The sequence below is a fragment of the Aspergillus campestris genome, assembly GCF_002847485.1.
Source record: "Aspergillus campestris IBT 28561 chromosome Unknown P168scaffold_1, whole genome shotgun sequence".
Classification (NCBI taxonomy): domain Eukaryota; kingdom Fungi; phylum Ascomycota; class Eurotiomycetes; order Eurotiales; family Aspergillaceae; genus Aspergillus; species Aspergillus campestris.
In genome coordinates, this window is record NW_020194336.1 from 3,537,629 (window position 1) to 3,552,680 (window position 15,052).

The 15,052-nt window shown below is 53.7% G+C and overlaps 4 protein-coding genes across 4 annotated transcripts; 3 read left to right on the forward strand and 1 right to left on the reverse strand.

The window, feature by feature from the left end:
• Positions 1–574: 574 nt before the first annotated feature.
• On the forward strand, positions 575–5,861 carry P168DRAFT_247475 (pentafunctional protein ARO1). The gene is made up of 3 exons (XM_024834081.1): positions 575–740; positions 913–5,627; positions 5,710–5,861. The coding sequence occupies exons 2-3, from the start codon at positions 969–971 to the stop codon at positions 5,776–5,778; spliced, it is 4,728 nt and encodes a 1,575-aa protein (XP_024697537.1). The 5' UTR covers positions 575–740; positions 913–968; the 3' UTR covers positions 5,779–5,861.
• Positions 5,862–6,342: 481 nt separating this feature from the next.
• Positions 6,343–6,742, reverse strand: P168DRAFT_287014 (uncharacterized protein). The gene has a single exon (XM_024836478.1). It carries the CDS (start codon positions 6,631–6,633, stop codon positions 6,418–6,420), a length of 216 nt encoding a protein of 71 aa, XP_024697538.1. The 5' UTR covers positions 6,634–6,742; the 3' UTR covers positions 6,343–6,417.
• Positions 6,743–8,360: 1,618 nt separating this feature from the next.
• Positions 8,361–8,850, forward strand: P168DRAFT_287016 (uncharacterized protein). The gene has a single exon (XM_024836479.1). The coding sequence runs from the start codon at positions 8,510–8,512 to the stop codon at positions 8,723–8,725; it is 216 nt and encodes a 71-aa protein (XP_024697539.1). The 5' UTR covers positions 8,361–8,509; the 3' UTR covers positions 8,726–8,850.
• Positions 8,851–11,193: 2,343 nt separating this feature from the next.
• On the forward strand, positions 11,194–13,566 carry P168DRAFT_229240 (stress-regulated transcription factor RPN4; the record flags this gene model as incomplete). The annotated part of the gene is made up of 1 exon (XM_024833177.1): positions 11,194–13,566. One exon carries the CDS (start codon positions 11,194–11,196, stop codon positions 13,564–13,566), a length of 2,373 nt encoding a protein of 790 aa, XP_024697540.1.
• Positions 13,567–15,052: the final 1,486 nt, after the last annotated feature.

The following is a 15,052-nucleotide window of genomic DNA, read 5'->3' on the forward strand; positions in this document are numbered from 1 at the left end:
ATCCCCAGTCCGGTTACACCGACCCTTACACCGGGCGACCCTCTCACAACTACGGTGGTCAAGGGTCCCGCGGCGGTGGATATTCCCGTGGCGGACAGGATCAATATGGCTCTCGGAATTCGGGTGGATACGGTCGTTACTAGAGAGGGCGAAGACGTGTATACCTAGTTTATTTTCTTTCTTTTTTTTCCCTTTTTTTTTATTGATTTTGGGAGGACACGATGCTTGCTATGAATACTATTGTTGATAGTATTTGATTATGGGTTCGATCGATTTGGTCAACTCGAATGAATCAATGAATCCACGAGGAATCGCTTCGTCCATCTTTGTTCAGAAATAAATAGTAAAATACATAAAATAACAGCACACAATAGGGATTGAATAAATTCAAAATAAGAACTACAAAATAAAACAAGTAGTAATTATAACCATAACAATACTGTCCCTATTTATCTATATACTGCATGGCTTACTAGAGGGCGATATCGGAGAGCGGGACCCGGTGAGTCAAGATCCCTTCTTTCTTTTCACCTTTTCTGTCGTTCTTCTATCCCTTCTCCTCATCCTCGGGACATTTACACAGTCAGATCATCTTTCGGGGTCAGCCCCATCTCACTCAGCAATATCCAATCATCTGGCAATTGGGTAACCCTTCACATCTCGGTGTTTCTTGGCTGAAGTGATAGAGGGTCTCCCCTCCCCACCCCGCGCGCTCCAATTTTCTCCCGAGCTTCCTCTGAGTCAGTAACCCTCTGGATTCTACTTCTACCATCAGACCTTTCTTGTTCCCTGTCACATCGTCTTTATTGTCTGAACGGACAATTGGACTCGTTGGTGGATGATTTGGCGAAAACGGGTTACTTGAACTTCCTGTTTCACAGCATGAACTGACGAGTGGAGTAAAAAATACAGTGTCCACCGCAGTCCATTCAGCTTGACCTCAGTCCCTCTCTTACCCATCCTCTACGATGAGCGAACCGACAAAGATCAGCATCCTGGGTCAGGAGAGCATTGTCGCTGACTTTGGTCTCTGGCGCAATTATGTCGCCAAGGACCTGGTCAGTGCCTTGCCCTCTACGACCTACGTTCTCATTACCGACACCAACATCGGCTCCATCTACACCCCTGCGTTCCAGAAATCCTTCGAGGAGGCCGCCGCCGGCGTCTCCCCCTCCCCCCGCCTCCTAGTCTACTATGCGCCGCCGGGAGAAGTGTCCAAGTCGCGACAGACCAAGGCCGACATTGAGGATTGGATGTTAAGTCAGAACCCGCCATGTGGACGCGATACGGTAGTCATTGCGCTGGGCGGTGGTGTCATTGGTGACCTGACGGGATTCGTCGCCTCGACTTACATGCGCGGTGTCCGTTACGTCCAGGTCCCTACGACCCTCCTCGCCATGGTGGATTCGTCGATTGGAGGCAAGACCGCGATCGACACCCCGCTCGGGAAGAACCTGATCGGTGCCATCTGGCAGCCGACGAGGATCTTCATCGATCTGGATTTCCTGGAAACGCTCCCCGTGCGCGAATTTATCAACGGTATGGCGGAGGTCATCAAGACGGCCGCCATCTCGAGTGAGGAGGAATTCACCGCTCTGGAAGACAATGCGGAGACCATCTTGACCGCGGTCCGTCGCGTGGTCCAGCCCGGTCAGCGCCGCTTCGAGGGCATTGAAGAGATCCTCAAGGCGCGCATCCTGGCGTCTGCCCGCCACAAGGCCAACGTGGTGTCGGCCGACGAGCGTGAGGGTGGACTGCGCAACCTCCTGAACTGGGGCCACTCCATCGGGCACGCCATCGAGGCGATTCTCACCCCGCAGATCCTTCACGGTGAATGTGTCGCGATCGGCATGGTCAAGGAGGCAGAATTGGCCCGCCACTTGGGCCTCCTGAAGGGGGTGGCGGTCGCCCGCATTGTCAAGTGTATCGCCGCCTATGGCTTGCCGACTACCGTGAAGGACGCGCGGATCCGGAAGCTGACGGCCGGCAAGCATTGCTCCGTCGACCAGGTCCTGTTCAACATGGCGCTGGATAAGAAGAATGACGGCCCGAAGAAGAAGATCGTCCTGCTGTCGGCGATCGGCCGTCCGTACGAGCCCAAGGCGAGCGTGGTGCCGAACGAGGACATCAGCGTCGTCATGGCTCCGAGCATCGAGGTGTTCCCCGGCGTCGCCCAGTCGTCCAGTGTTGTCTGCGCACCCCCGGGCTCCAAGAGCATCTCCAACCGCGCCCTGGTCCTGGCGGCGCTGGGATCGGGCACCTGCCGCGTCAAGAACCTCCTGCACTCCGACGACACCGAAGTCATGCTCAACGCCCTGGAGCGGATTGGTGCCGCGACGTTCTCGTGGGAAGAGGAGGGCGAGGTCCTGGTGGTGAACGGCAAGGGCGGAGACCTCCAGGCCAGCCCCGAGGAACTCTACCTGGGCAACGCCGGCACCGCGTCCCGGTTCCTCACCACCGTCGCCACGCTGGCCACGCCGACCAGTGTCGATTCGAGCGTCCTCACGGGCAACAACCGCATGAAGCAGCGGCCGATCGGCGACCTGGTGGATGCCCTGACTGCCAACGGGGCCTCGGTCGAGTATATGGAGAAGAAGGGCAGTCTGCCTCTGCGGATTGCGGCCTCCGGGGGTTTTGCGGGCGGCCAGATCAACCTCGCGGCCAAGGTCTCCTCGCAGTACGTGTCTTCCTTGCTCATGTGCGCGCCCTACGCCAAGGAGCCGGTCACCTTGCGGTTGGTGGGCGGGAAGCCCATCTCGCAGCCGTACATTGACATGACCACGGCGATGATGCGGTCGTTCGGGATCGACGTCCAGAAGTCGACGACTGAGGAGCACACCTACCACATCCCTCAGGGTCGCTATGTCAACCCCGCGGAGTACATGGTCGAGAGCGATGCCAGTTCCGCCACCTACCCCCTGGCGATTGCCGCCATCACCGGCACGAAGTGCACCGTGCCCAACATCGGGTCCAAGTCCCTGCAGGGCGATGCGCGGTTCGCCGTCGACGTCCTGGCGCCCATGGGCTGCACTGTCGAGCAGACCGACAACTCTACCACCGTGACGGGAGTGGCCGGTGGCGCTCTGCGCCCCCTGCCCAACGTGGATATGGAGCCGATGACCGACGCGTTCCTCACGGCCTCGGTGCTCGCCGCCGTGGCCCGTGGTGACGGTGCGAACCACACCACCCGCATCTACGGTATCGCCAACCAGCGGGTGAAGGAATGCAACCGAATCAAGGCCATGAAGGACGAGCTCGCCAAGTTCGGTGTCGTCTGCCGGGAACACGACGACGGCCTCGAGATTGACGGGATCGATCGGACGACTCTCCGGCAGCCGTCTGGCGGAGTGTACTGCTACGATGATCACCGCGTGGCCTTCAGCTTCAGCGTGCTGTCGCTCGTGGCGCCCCAGAGCACTCTGATCCTGGAGAAGGAGTGCGTCGGCAAGACCTGGCCCGGCTGGTGGGACACGCTGCGGCAGCTGTTCTCGGTCAAGCTGGCCGGCCGCGAGTTGAAGGAGGAAGAGTCCGAAGTGGAAAGCGGTACCAACAAGGACAGCGCGTCCGTGTTCATCATCGGCATGCGTGGGGCGGGCAAGACCACCGCCGGCCACTGGGTCGGAAAGTCGCTGAACCGGGAATTCATCGACCTCGACACCGAGCTCGAAAGCAACGAGGGCCTAGCCATCCCTGAGATCATCAAGCAGCGTGGCTGGCAAGGCTTCCGGGACGCCGAGCTGAACCTGCTGCAGACGACCATGAAGGAGCGGTCCACCGGCTACGTCTTCGCCTGCGGCGGCGGTGTGGTCGAGATGCCCGAGGCCAGAAAGCTGCTCGCCGATTACCACAAGAACAAGGGGAATGTCCTGCTGATCATGCGGGACATCCGCCAGGTCATGGACTTCCTGTCGATTGACAAGACGCGCCCGGCCTACGTCGAGGACATGATGGGCGTGTGGCTGCGCCGGAAGCCGTGGTTCCAGGAATGCAGCAACATCCAGTACTACAGCCAGCACGCGAGCGCCGGCGGACTGGCTCTGGCGTCCGAGGATTTCGCGCGCTTCCTGAAAGTGGTCACCGGCCAGGTGGACCACCTCAGCGCCCTCAAGAGCAAGCCTCAGTCGTTCTTCGTGTCGCTGACCTTGCCCGATCTGCGCCCGGCGAGCAATATCCTGGAGGAGGTGTGCGTGGGGTCCGATGCGGTGGAGCTGCGGGTCGATTTGCTCAAGGACCCGTCGTCGGACGGCGACATCCCCTCGGTCGACTACGTCGCCGATCAGATGTCCTTCCTCCGCAGCCACACGGCTCTGCCGCTGATCTTCACGATCCGGACCAAGAGCCAGGGCGGTCGGTTCCCGGATGAGGCCCACGAGGCTGCCATGGACCTGTACCGTCTGGCGGTGCGATCGGGGTGCGAGTTTGTGGACCTCGAGATCACCTTCCCCGACGAGATGCTGCGGGCCGTGACGGAGATGAAGGGACACTCCAAGATCATCGCGTCGCACCACGACCCCAAGGGCGAACTGGCGTGGGGCAACATGTCGTGGATGAAGTACTACAACCGGGCTCTCGAGTACGGCGACGTGATCAAGCTGGTCGGCGTGGCGCAGACGCTAGACGACAACACGGCGCTGCGGAAGTTCAAGACCTGGGCTGAAGAAGCGTACGAGACGCCGATGATCGGAATCAACATGGGCGACAACGGACAGCTGAGCCGCATCCTCAACGGCTTCATGACGCCCGTCTCCCACCCCAGCCTGCCGTTCAAGGCCGCGCCGGGCCAGCTGTCGGCGGCCGAGATCCGCCGCGGCCTGTCGCTCTTGGGCGAGATCAAGGCGAAGAAATTCGCCATCTTCGGCAACCCGGTCTCGGCATCCCGCTCGCCCGCCCTCCACAACACGCTCTTCCAGCAGAGCGGGCTCCCGCACGAGTACACTCGCCTGGAAACCGACCGAGTCGCCGACGTGCGGGACTTCATCCGGTCGCCGGACTTCGGCGGCGCATCGGTGACGATCCCGCTCAAGCTAGACATCATGCCCCTGCTAGACGAGATCGCGCCGGAGGCAGAAGTCATCGGCGCCGTGAACACCATCGTTCCGACCAACGGACGACTCATCGGATACAACACCGACTGGCAGGGCATGACGCGGTCGCTGCGCAACGTCGGCATCTACGGGGCCAACGGCGACGACAGCGCGATCGTCATCGGCGGCGGCGGGACAGCGCGGGCAGCCATCCACGCGCTCCACCAGATGGGCTACTCGCCCATCTACGTCGTGGGGCGGTCCGCCGCCAAGCTGCAGGGGATGGTGGCGACATTCCCCACCAGCTACAACATCCGGGTGGTGGAGAACAACGAGCGGCTCGAGACGGTGCCCCGCGTCGCGGTGGGGACCATCCCGGCGGACAAGCCGATCGACCCGGCGATGCGGGAGGCGCTGTGCCACATGTTCGAGGACGCGCAGAAGCTAGACGCGGCCGTCATGAACCAGGGCCAGAAGGCGCCGCGGGTGCTGCTGGAGATGGCTTACAAGCCGGCTGTGACGGCGCTGATGCAGCTGGCGAGTGATGCGGGGTGGACGACGATTCCGGGGTTGGAGGTGTTGGTCGGACAGGGTGTTTATCAGGTATTTCTTTCCCTTTTTCCCTTTTTTTTTATATTTTCCCCTGTGCTCTACCCTATTTTACACAGATCACTAACAATCACAGTTCCAACACTGGACGGGGATCTCGCCTGTGTACGAGGATGCGCGCGCGGCGGTGATCGGGTCGTCATGAGGATGACATACATGCATGATTCAACAAAAGCGTATATCTAGATGACTAGATTAGTGGTTAGAGTATATTGATATGACTCTTAGTATAATGAGTGGATATAGTAGAGTAGGTAGTGTAGTAGAGTAGGTAGTGTAGTAGAGTAGGTAGTAGAGTAATCCACCCCCGAAAGACTAAAATAGATAGAAAAAAAGTCGGTATCAGAATACAGAATCAAATACAACTAGCATAAATCTCCACCTACACTACTAACTAGGCAGGACATAGAAAATACTTAGGTAGAAGATAGTCCATCCATGAAGTCTCAGACAAAGTAAGAAAGGAAGTAAAAAAGGGAGAAATGATTGGGCATCGATAGAAGGGGGTCTAGACTCCGACCGGAGAAATCCATCAATAGAAACTAACCAAAGGACTAGTTTAGCAAAGTCTAGACCTTTGATTTTTTTGAGTTTGGTCAGCCGATAGGAAAATCTTTTCATCTTTTCCTATACACTTATACAGATATGAATGGATAAATGGATGCATCGAATGGAATGGAATAGATTATGCATAATCCTATGGAATAGAATGGAGTTATTTGTGCTGGTTATCCGCATGACTCACTAACTACAGCCTCGAGACCAGAACTGGAAGAAGCGCTTACTAGATACCGGGATGGTTTGTAGGACCGAGGTCATCGGTTGTTTGTTGACTTGGGTAGGTAGTAATACCTAGTCGGACTGTAGTAGTCCAGAGTAGCATGTAGTAGCATGTAGTATAGGAAAGCAGAAGTAAGCTGACAGCCATGAACAGAATAGGAAACATCCACGCCGAAAACCAGACAGACGTTGTCTCAAGGTTGTCGCTTATCTGGAACATTTGATCCAGAAGATATTTTTACCCGACGTTGACACTAGTGCGGATACTGAGACAGTCTACAGTGACTACTACTAGTGACTACTGACTGGCACGAGGATATCAGTATCAAGGCTAGTGTTAGCTAGCTTACTGGGTAGTCCCTAGTGGCCTAAACTGACTGGGTAGTATTGACGGATGCAAGGCTGAGAAAGAGTCAGATGGATGGATGTTTCTCCCCGGGCGCAAATGCAACTGCCGTTGTTGCCGACCGAGGATCGACCGGGCCGATCTGTACATCTGTACAGTGCACAGTGCACAGTGCACAGTTAATGTACATAGGACAGTACATACTATTCCGTCATTCTACATATTTTCATTCCGGTCGCAGGATATGACGACGACATCCTGCAATATTATCTACATAATAATAATAAGTACAGTACACATAGATACTACAGTCGAAGTGGTGAAATAATGAAAATTAAGATCAAGTATAAAGTAGGTATAACAAAGAATACTACCCCGCGGAGATCAAAGCAAGTCAAGCCCTCGCTTAGCCTCGCTCATCTCACAAGACCACCAAAAGTCAACCCGGAACTCGGAAAAGGGGACAGTCACACCGAACATGCAAGCCGATCGAACTAGAACGCTGCATGGAAAAAACTCTTCCTTTCTAGCGCGGGACACCCCCTTCGGCCAGCAGTTGCTGCCCATGCGGCCCCCTTCATGCAGGCTTTTATGCAGGTGGTGGCCCGATCGGGGTTAGTGCTATACAGACCCAAAATTAGAAAGATTCTGGAATGTTTCCTTCTTCTATCGGGATCGGGGTGTCCGTTTATTTTTTTCAGGCTTTTTTTCACTGAGTTTTAGTGACTTTTTTTATTGACTTACTTTGTATTTTATTTTTTAGTTCCTTGAACCTACAGACTCGTACCCATCGTATTCAACTGTATGCAGAACTGTCCCTCGATCGAAGCGAATTCCCTTCCGCTGTGGCTGTGCACTCAACCCTTCTCGAAGGTGCGTGCGCGTTCTTATGGTCAACAGTGTACTCCGTACATATTAAATTTCCAAATAATGCATAATATCTATTCTTCTTTTGAATTGTTGTATCATACATTCTATCATATTATCATTATCTACGCATTATCATATCATTATTAATATTATTAATATTACAAATGCTGTATTCAGCTTCTGTCTATCTGTAAGGTAGTAAGTAGAACCAATCCACTGGTTAGAGTGCTGACCTTCATCCCAACCCCTGTAAAATCCTCCCACCAATGAAAAATTTTACAACCGGCTGTCCAGGCAGGATACCGGCTGTCCGTAACCGTCGTGAATCCTCCGATTTCCGCTCAAAAAGATTCTAGATGTGTCTGGGGGATTTCAGCTTAGATTTTTCCCCTCGGTAATGGATAGTATGGCACTTGTAGATACTAGAGGGACTAGGGTAGACTAGGAGTGGTACCGTCCGATCTCCCTCCCAGCTTTCAACATTGAATATCATTATCCACTTAGACCCTTCCCCGCTTAGTTAGTTGGGAACTTAGTAAACTAGGTAACTAGGGACGAAGTAGGTATCTCGTAGGAAGGCAATCCCGCCAATGATACTGAGGCTGAACCCAGACAGTCCAACTGTCATGGTGTGTGGGACTGTGAAAACAAATAAAATGGTAAAATAATAAAATAATAAAATAAAATAAATAATAAAACAAATAAAATAACGAAAGGAAAAACCAGTCTGGGTCCGCCCTGACTCCCCGGTGACTCACTCCCCAACTGACGACTGACAATGACAACTGACTGACAGACGTCAAGTTTCCCACGGGAAAGGTAACTCAGGTACCAAGTCAGAACCTGGCAGCTCTCGCCACTGGTTTCAGCTGTCGTCTTCATGTTCCAGCCAGTTCACGTTGTGGCAGTGGGTCTGAGTTCCAGGTTGGGTCCGGGGCACTGGAGATCCTACCCTCACAGTGGGATGGTATTATCCGGTTGGTGGGCATGTCCGAGAGGCTCTTCAGGTTCTATACCTACCTACCTACCTACCTACCTACCTAGTCTCTTAGGTACTAGGTATGCTGCTGAGCATAATCATAATGATACTGCCTAATACCGAGTCCCACCTGTCGACCTAGACTGAGCTAACGTTGACAGTAGGTAACTAAGATCGACATAGTTTATCTGCGCTATGATTTGTGCATGGGTCAAGACTGCCACGAGTTTTTTCTTTTCTCTTTTCTCTCTTGTATTTGATATTTGATATTTTGTATGATTTATTTATTATTTTATATACATGTTATTGTATTGCATTTTCAGGCTACGATACACGTGAAAGAACTCGACCCTGTCTCTTCCCCAAACAAACAACCAAGCGAACCAACCAGTCAGTAGTGAGACCGACTCAAAGGTCATGTGCCAAAAGATAGGGTCGTATCCAGACACTTCCATCCAGTACCTGAGACCAAAAGACAGTTTGTCATGCCATGGACGAGTCAGCTGGCGCATGGCATGGCATGGCATGGCATGGCATGGCAGAACTTACCTAGTATTACCGGCCGGAGTCGAAGATACTGAAAAAGTAATACTACGGCCGAAGAGGCCCAGTTCGGTAACGATTCGGAGCTCGGACCCGTTCCGGCCGTACGTATGGTACCGTATTGCAGCAGCCCGACCGGCCGAATCATGGCCGGAACGAAACAAGTCAGAACTTTCACCAGATGTAAGTATTCGGCCGATGAAGGGCTTGGGTTTCGGTGATACTATAGATAACAACAGCTAACAGGAAAAACTAGACCTGAAAAAAACTTGTTGGGAAAAGAAAAACAAAATCGAAAATGAAAATGAAAATGAAAATGATAAAAACTGGATGGGAGAATGCCGTCGACTGGGACAGAAATGACAAAGCAGGGTAATCATGATGAAATCATTACTACCGGGGAACTCCGTCAATAAAAATAATCCAGATGGATGGGGTATGGGTGAGTCAGCACAATGAATGGCAGTCGCTCACTCCGGGCTCTAGCCACGTTTGCTTGTGGCTCAGCAGGGTTCTGAAAGGTAAGGTGAAAGCCGAGGAGATGGATCTTGCTTTCTGTGGCTGATGGGGGAGGAGATGATCTACCCGCGTTTTCCTGACTCCACTCATCACCAGTGGGAGAAAGAAGAAGGAGGGAAAATACTGTGGTGTGACCTCACTTATGCATGTTGGGACTGTAAGGGTCCGCCTTTTATTTTCTTTTGATTTCCTTGAATAGTCTTTTACACGAGATCGGACGGGATCTCTCCATGGGCTTGGGAATGTGGCTGAGTCTATGGAGAAGGAGACGTATGATTGGCAGCCCTAGTACGGAGTACATCTTAGTCTGTAGATACCTTAGTACGGAGTCGATACCTGAGTAGTAAGGTAGTCCATAGTCATAGTCATAGTAGTCATCTTTCTATTGGAGTCCATTACAATCCATGAATCATAGTAATCATAGCCTGAGTACTAACTGTCTCGATCTGAAGCACGACAGCTCAACTACACTTGAGACCAATACGAGTCCTATGATGTCTACTAGACATGACTGACTCATCCAGACTGGTGATTTCTAATGTTGAATGTCAATGTCAATGTCAATGTCAATGTCAATGCTAATGCTATTATAAGCGATGATCGAAACTGGTCTAGCCCGTTATCCACCCGAGTTATCCACCGAATTATCCACCCACTCCCCAGATAGCCTAGACTAATCCCGATCCGGTTAGACCGCAGATCTTCAGTGGTCAAAATTACCAGCAGCAGGGAAGACCCCGTATCATCCTGTATCCTGCTGTAATGATTCTGAAAATATCAATCCAATAATAAATAATAATAATAAGGAAATCAACGTCATCGTGCCATAGTTAAAAAGACCCCAATCTCCCTCTACTGCTTCTTCTTCCTCCCCCTCCATTGTCTTTCCCATCTCTCACTCTTATCTTTCATTCTTAAACTCTTTCAATCCTCTGATCCACTTGTCTCATCGCTGATCTTCCTCTCCCATTGTCCTCTGATCCATCTATCAATCTCTCTCCTGCCCCCACTCCGATTCTACCCTCTATATAGTAAGTCGCGATCCCCCTATACTTCATACTTCTCCCCAGATCAGAAAGCCTAAAAGAAAAACCGGATCCAAGTTACCTGTTCTTTGGGTCCATCCATTCCATCTGTTCTTCTCTACCAGACTTTCTACACACGCTTCTCTTTCAACCCTTTCCATTGCCTTCGTTTCCTTGGTCCTGGGGCTGACCGACGAATCATCCACTATAGATCCCTCCCTCCTCTCACTTGATTGGATTTACCTCCGTCAGACTCTTCCAGTGACTTCGACTGCCTTCATCTTCCTTGGGACTCCGATCAATTTCCGTCTGCTTCGTCAAACCTAAGTGAAAACTTGATCGCACGCGAGATCTCGGGTCTTTAGGCCCCCCCCCCCAAACCTTCGTCAACCGTTTTTCGGTCCTCCTATTTAAACTTCTCCATACTTCTCGGGACAGGCTCCACGCGGCGTCATCCGTCTTTGGACGCCCGATTTCTTAAGAGAGGACATTATGTTCATGCACCCTTTTGGACGCAAAGTTCCCTTCCTCAACAACCAAGACCCCGTCTGTATCCAGGACGATCAGTTACTCCCCGAGTTTCCCCACGAGATCCCTTCACAGTACGTGGAACCGCAACCGCAACCGCATCAGCTCGAGTCGCCCTTCCAGTATAATCCGGATCTGCAATTCGTCTCTCCGCCCTCCTCCGCTCCCTCCTCGCCCGACTCCTCGCCCACCTCCTCCTTCTCCTACCTTCCCAACTCCACGGCGGTCGCGGGGGATTACACGCCCGCCGGGTTCGACGGCAACTGCTTCGAGGCTCCCTCCATGACACCCGCACCCTCCTACGATCTCTCCTTTCAGTTTCCATCCTCCGGCTCCCCCTCCCAGTCTTACCTCCCCCAGTACCCGCAGCAGTACCTCTTTGACAACAACCCCATGTTGACGCAACAACCGGTGGCGAACAACCCGGGTTGGGACGGGAACATGCAGCTTCTCAGTCCCGCTCGCATGCACCAACAACAACAACAACAACAACAACAACAACAACAACAACAACACAACAATAACAACCACAACGTCGCTCGCACGCCGCAGCACTCGCACTCCCAAAACTCTCACTCCCGCGCCACGTCGGCCACGCGGCAGGCCCCCGCGGGCAGTTCCTATCAGCGGTCCAAGCCCTTGCCGACGCCCGCCCAGACGCCCGTCCAGAACTCCTTTCTGGCGCCCCAGTTCCAAAACTACGATCCCTCGTCCTTTGACGTGAGCGCCAATCACGCCGGGCTGGCCATGCGTCAGGCCGCGATCGACCACCACCAACAGCAGCAGCAGCACAAACCTCAACAGCAGGTCCACCACCAGCACCAGTCCAGTGACCACTCGCTGGCCCCCTCGGTCTCGAGTGTGAGTCATAACTCCCCGGTGACTCCGCAGACCAAGTTGGAGGAGCTGGATGACTCGTCCAAGGCGCTTGTCAATGGTGAGACCGATCCGTCCCCCGATATAGATCATTGGATGAATGAGTACTTACGAGCCGACGCACTTTCAGACTACGCGAACCCCAACAGCGGCAGCATGCCCGTGGGCGTCCCCAAGCTCAACCGCACCATCTCCGATGTCTACCAGGACGAGCTGTACAATCCGGCCCTCATGGTCACCCCCCAGGTGTCCAAGCAGCTGGCCGGCCAGCAGAACCTGCTGACCCCGCAATACCGCAATGTCTTCGCCGATCGCCTGCAGGCCGCCAACCAGGATCACCTCACCTCGCGGTCGCAGTCCCCCGTCGGCAGCGTCAAGCGGGAGAACTCCCCCTTCCGCCAGAACTCGCCCTACTCCACCGAGTTCAACACGTCCGGTCTCCCGCGCTCCCAGATGACCACCAGCGTCCCCGTACCCCAGACCGGCCTGGCCGTCGGCCAGGGCGTTGCGGAGCCCAAGACCATGTCGCCCAAGGATGCCCTGCTGGATTTCCACGAGCCTGACGATGCGGGATTGCCGCTCTTCCCCGCGGCCACCCAGTCCAGCTTCACCCCCTCCACTCAGGCCGACTTCAGCTCCTCCACCCAGGCCGACTTCAACCCCTCCACCCAGGCCGATTTCAACCTGGGCGATGCCCTAGGACTCCGGCGGGAGAGCTCCGGCTCCTTCCAGCCGTCCCAGAGCTTCACCTCCATGGAGTCTTTCCCCACGCAGTACGCGACGCAGCCGGCCACCCCGCAGTATTCCTTCGTGCAGCAGCAGCAACCGCAGCAGGCGCAGCAGGGTGCGCCCCAGCCGCCCCAGGCCCAGCTGCCGTCCCACCCCCCGTCGACGCAACCCCAGCCCCAGGACGTCCTGCAGCAGACCCCCAACTTCCCCGCGTCGCTGCCGACCTTCGAGACGACGCAGTTCGAGCCGACCGGCAACGACGTGCTGCCCAGCACGGAGACGCCCGAGCAGATGATGATGATCCACGAGGACATCCCGCGCCCGGCCAACACGTCGGCGGACAGCGGCACGTACACCTGCACCTACCACGGGTGCACGATGCGATTCCCGACGCCCGCCAAACTACAGAAGCACAAGCGGGAGGCCCACCGGCAGACTACGCCCGGCGGCCACCTCGTGGGGCGCGACAGCGCCTCGCGCAACTCGCAGGCCGGCCCCCACAAGTGCGAGCGGATCAACCCGTCGACCGGAAAGCCGTGCAACTCGATCTTCTCGCGGCCCTACGATCTCACGCGCCACGAGGATACGATCCACAACGCGCGCAAGCAAAAGGTCCGCTGTCATCTCTGCACGGAGGAGAAAACCTTCTCCCGCAACGACGCGCTCACGCGGCACATGCGGGTGGTGCATCCCGAAGTCGATTGGCCAGGCAAGCAGCGACGACGCGGTCGGGAGTGAGCCCACACGCCCCAACAAATACAAGAGTATTGTCTTACCGGGCGTATTGTCCTACCACCTGGGGTTCCAGGATTGGGGTTCCCCCCCCCCCGTTCCACCACATCGAAACGTCTGCATGAGTCAGGAATGACGATGAAAAGCCTCTGACGTCATGGGATATCCGAAGTGGGTCGCAGACCCACTCCGGGGGACCGGATCGTTGGTCACCGCTTCCGTTTCAGACAGGGAGCCTGAGGGCCTGACGGATATCGAGCAGCCCAGATGACATCATGCGACTCCATCGGCGCCGTGACGTGCATCATCCTTTTCCTTCCACGGAATCCCCCTCCATCCACCATCCACATCCGCTTTTTGTCAATATTAGACGATGATGACGCAGTTCCTTACGACAGCAAGCCTTTTTGATTTTTCTTATTACGTTTAAATGATTTGGTTTAGATTTGGTTGGTTGGTTGGTTGGTTTGGTTTGGTCTGGTTTGAGTTTCTATTGTTCGCATCCAAAAGAAAGCCATGTTCGTTATCTTTATTCGGGATTACATAGGATGACATTGTCTGTACCATATGTTCTTGTTGTATGATCGTTACGCCTTACGTTTTTTTTTTCTTTTTATTGCATTGGGATGGTTGGCTGGTTGGTGGTTGATTGGATTGACTAGGACTCCCCTGGTCGGGATCATCTGTATAGTTAGTTGGTACTTTGTACAGTATTTGATTAATACCTACATTCACTTCTAATTCCTTCAATATTAATATCTCAAGAGTAGTGTAGCGAGTAGTACGTATACTGTACCCCGCTCGAACTACCCCATGGGTGGGTTATTTAGTTAGTTACTTTGAATGGCGGTTTCACATGGCCCATCCCCTGTCAGCCACAAGCTACAAGCTAGTCCACCTCACAAAAACGCGGGTTCTATACCGCAGGGACCATGTCTATCAATCCTGCAGGAGCTCCTAGCTGGGTCCTTACTAGGTAGGTGGGTAGCTCGGAAGCCCCTCACGAGGCTGTCGGGTGTTATTATATGTTGTAAAACTATAATAAATACGCAGATCTATAGATAGTATAGTATTATCTGGCCTACCTACCTACTACAGAAATCAAAGCATACACACCTACGATATCCATCAACTTAAAAAAAAAAAAAAAACAGTAGAGTAGGTTCATGCAGTTAGCAAGTGTAGATCGCAAAGTAGATACTAGTAGGGGAGGAGTGTGCGGGCTTAACCCGGTGGATCGTCGAGTTCCCGGCCGAGTCTTGGTGTTTTGGGCAGTACCTTAAGAGGTAGTTGTCGCAGGGCAGGGCGGCATACTGGAGACTACTGCATACTTACCTAGTAGGGGTGTCCACTTTTATTGTTCAAGTCTTCTTGGGGATGTGGCTGCCCCGCGCTTTTTGATTCATTTTCGTTTACTCGGTTGATTGTTGTGTTGGTGGTGGTGGTTTATTACTGTGGGATTGATTGATATGGTTATATTGTTGTACTTATT

Excerpts from the sequence above, each read along its gene's own strand:
- P168DRAFT_247475 (XM_024834081.1), top strand. The coding sequence starts at position 969 with ATGAGCGAACCGACAAAGATCAGCATCCTGGGTCAGGAGAGCATTGTC. Across the intron at positions 5,628-5,709 it reads TCGGACAGGGTGTTTATCAG|TTCCAACACTGGACGGGGAT; the intron begins GTATTTCTTTCC and ends TAACAATCACAG.
- P168DRAFT_287014 (XM_024836478.1), bottom strand. The coding sequence starts at position 6,633 with ATGTTCCAGATAAGCGACAACCTTGAGACAACGTCTGTCTGGTTTTCG.
- P168DRAFT_287016 (XM_024836479.1), top strand. The coding sequence starts at position 8,510 with ATGTTCCAGCCAGTTCACGTTGTGGCAGTGGGTCTGAGTTCCAGGTTG.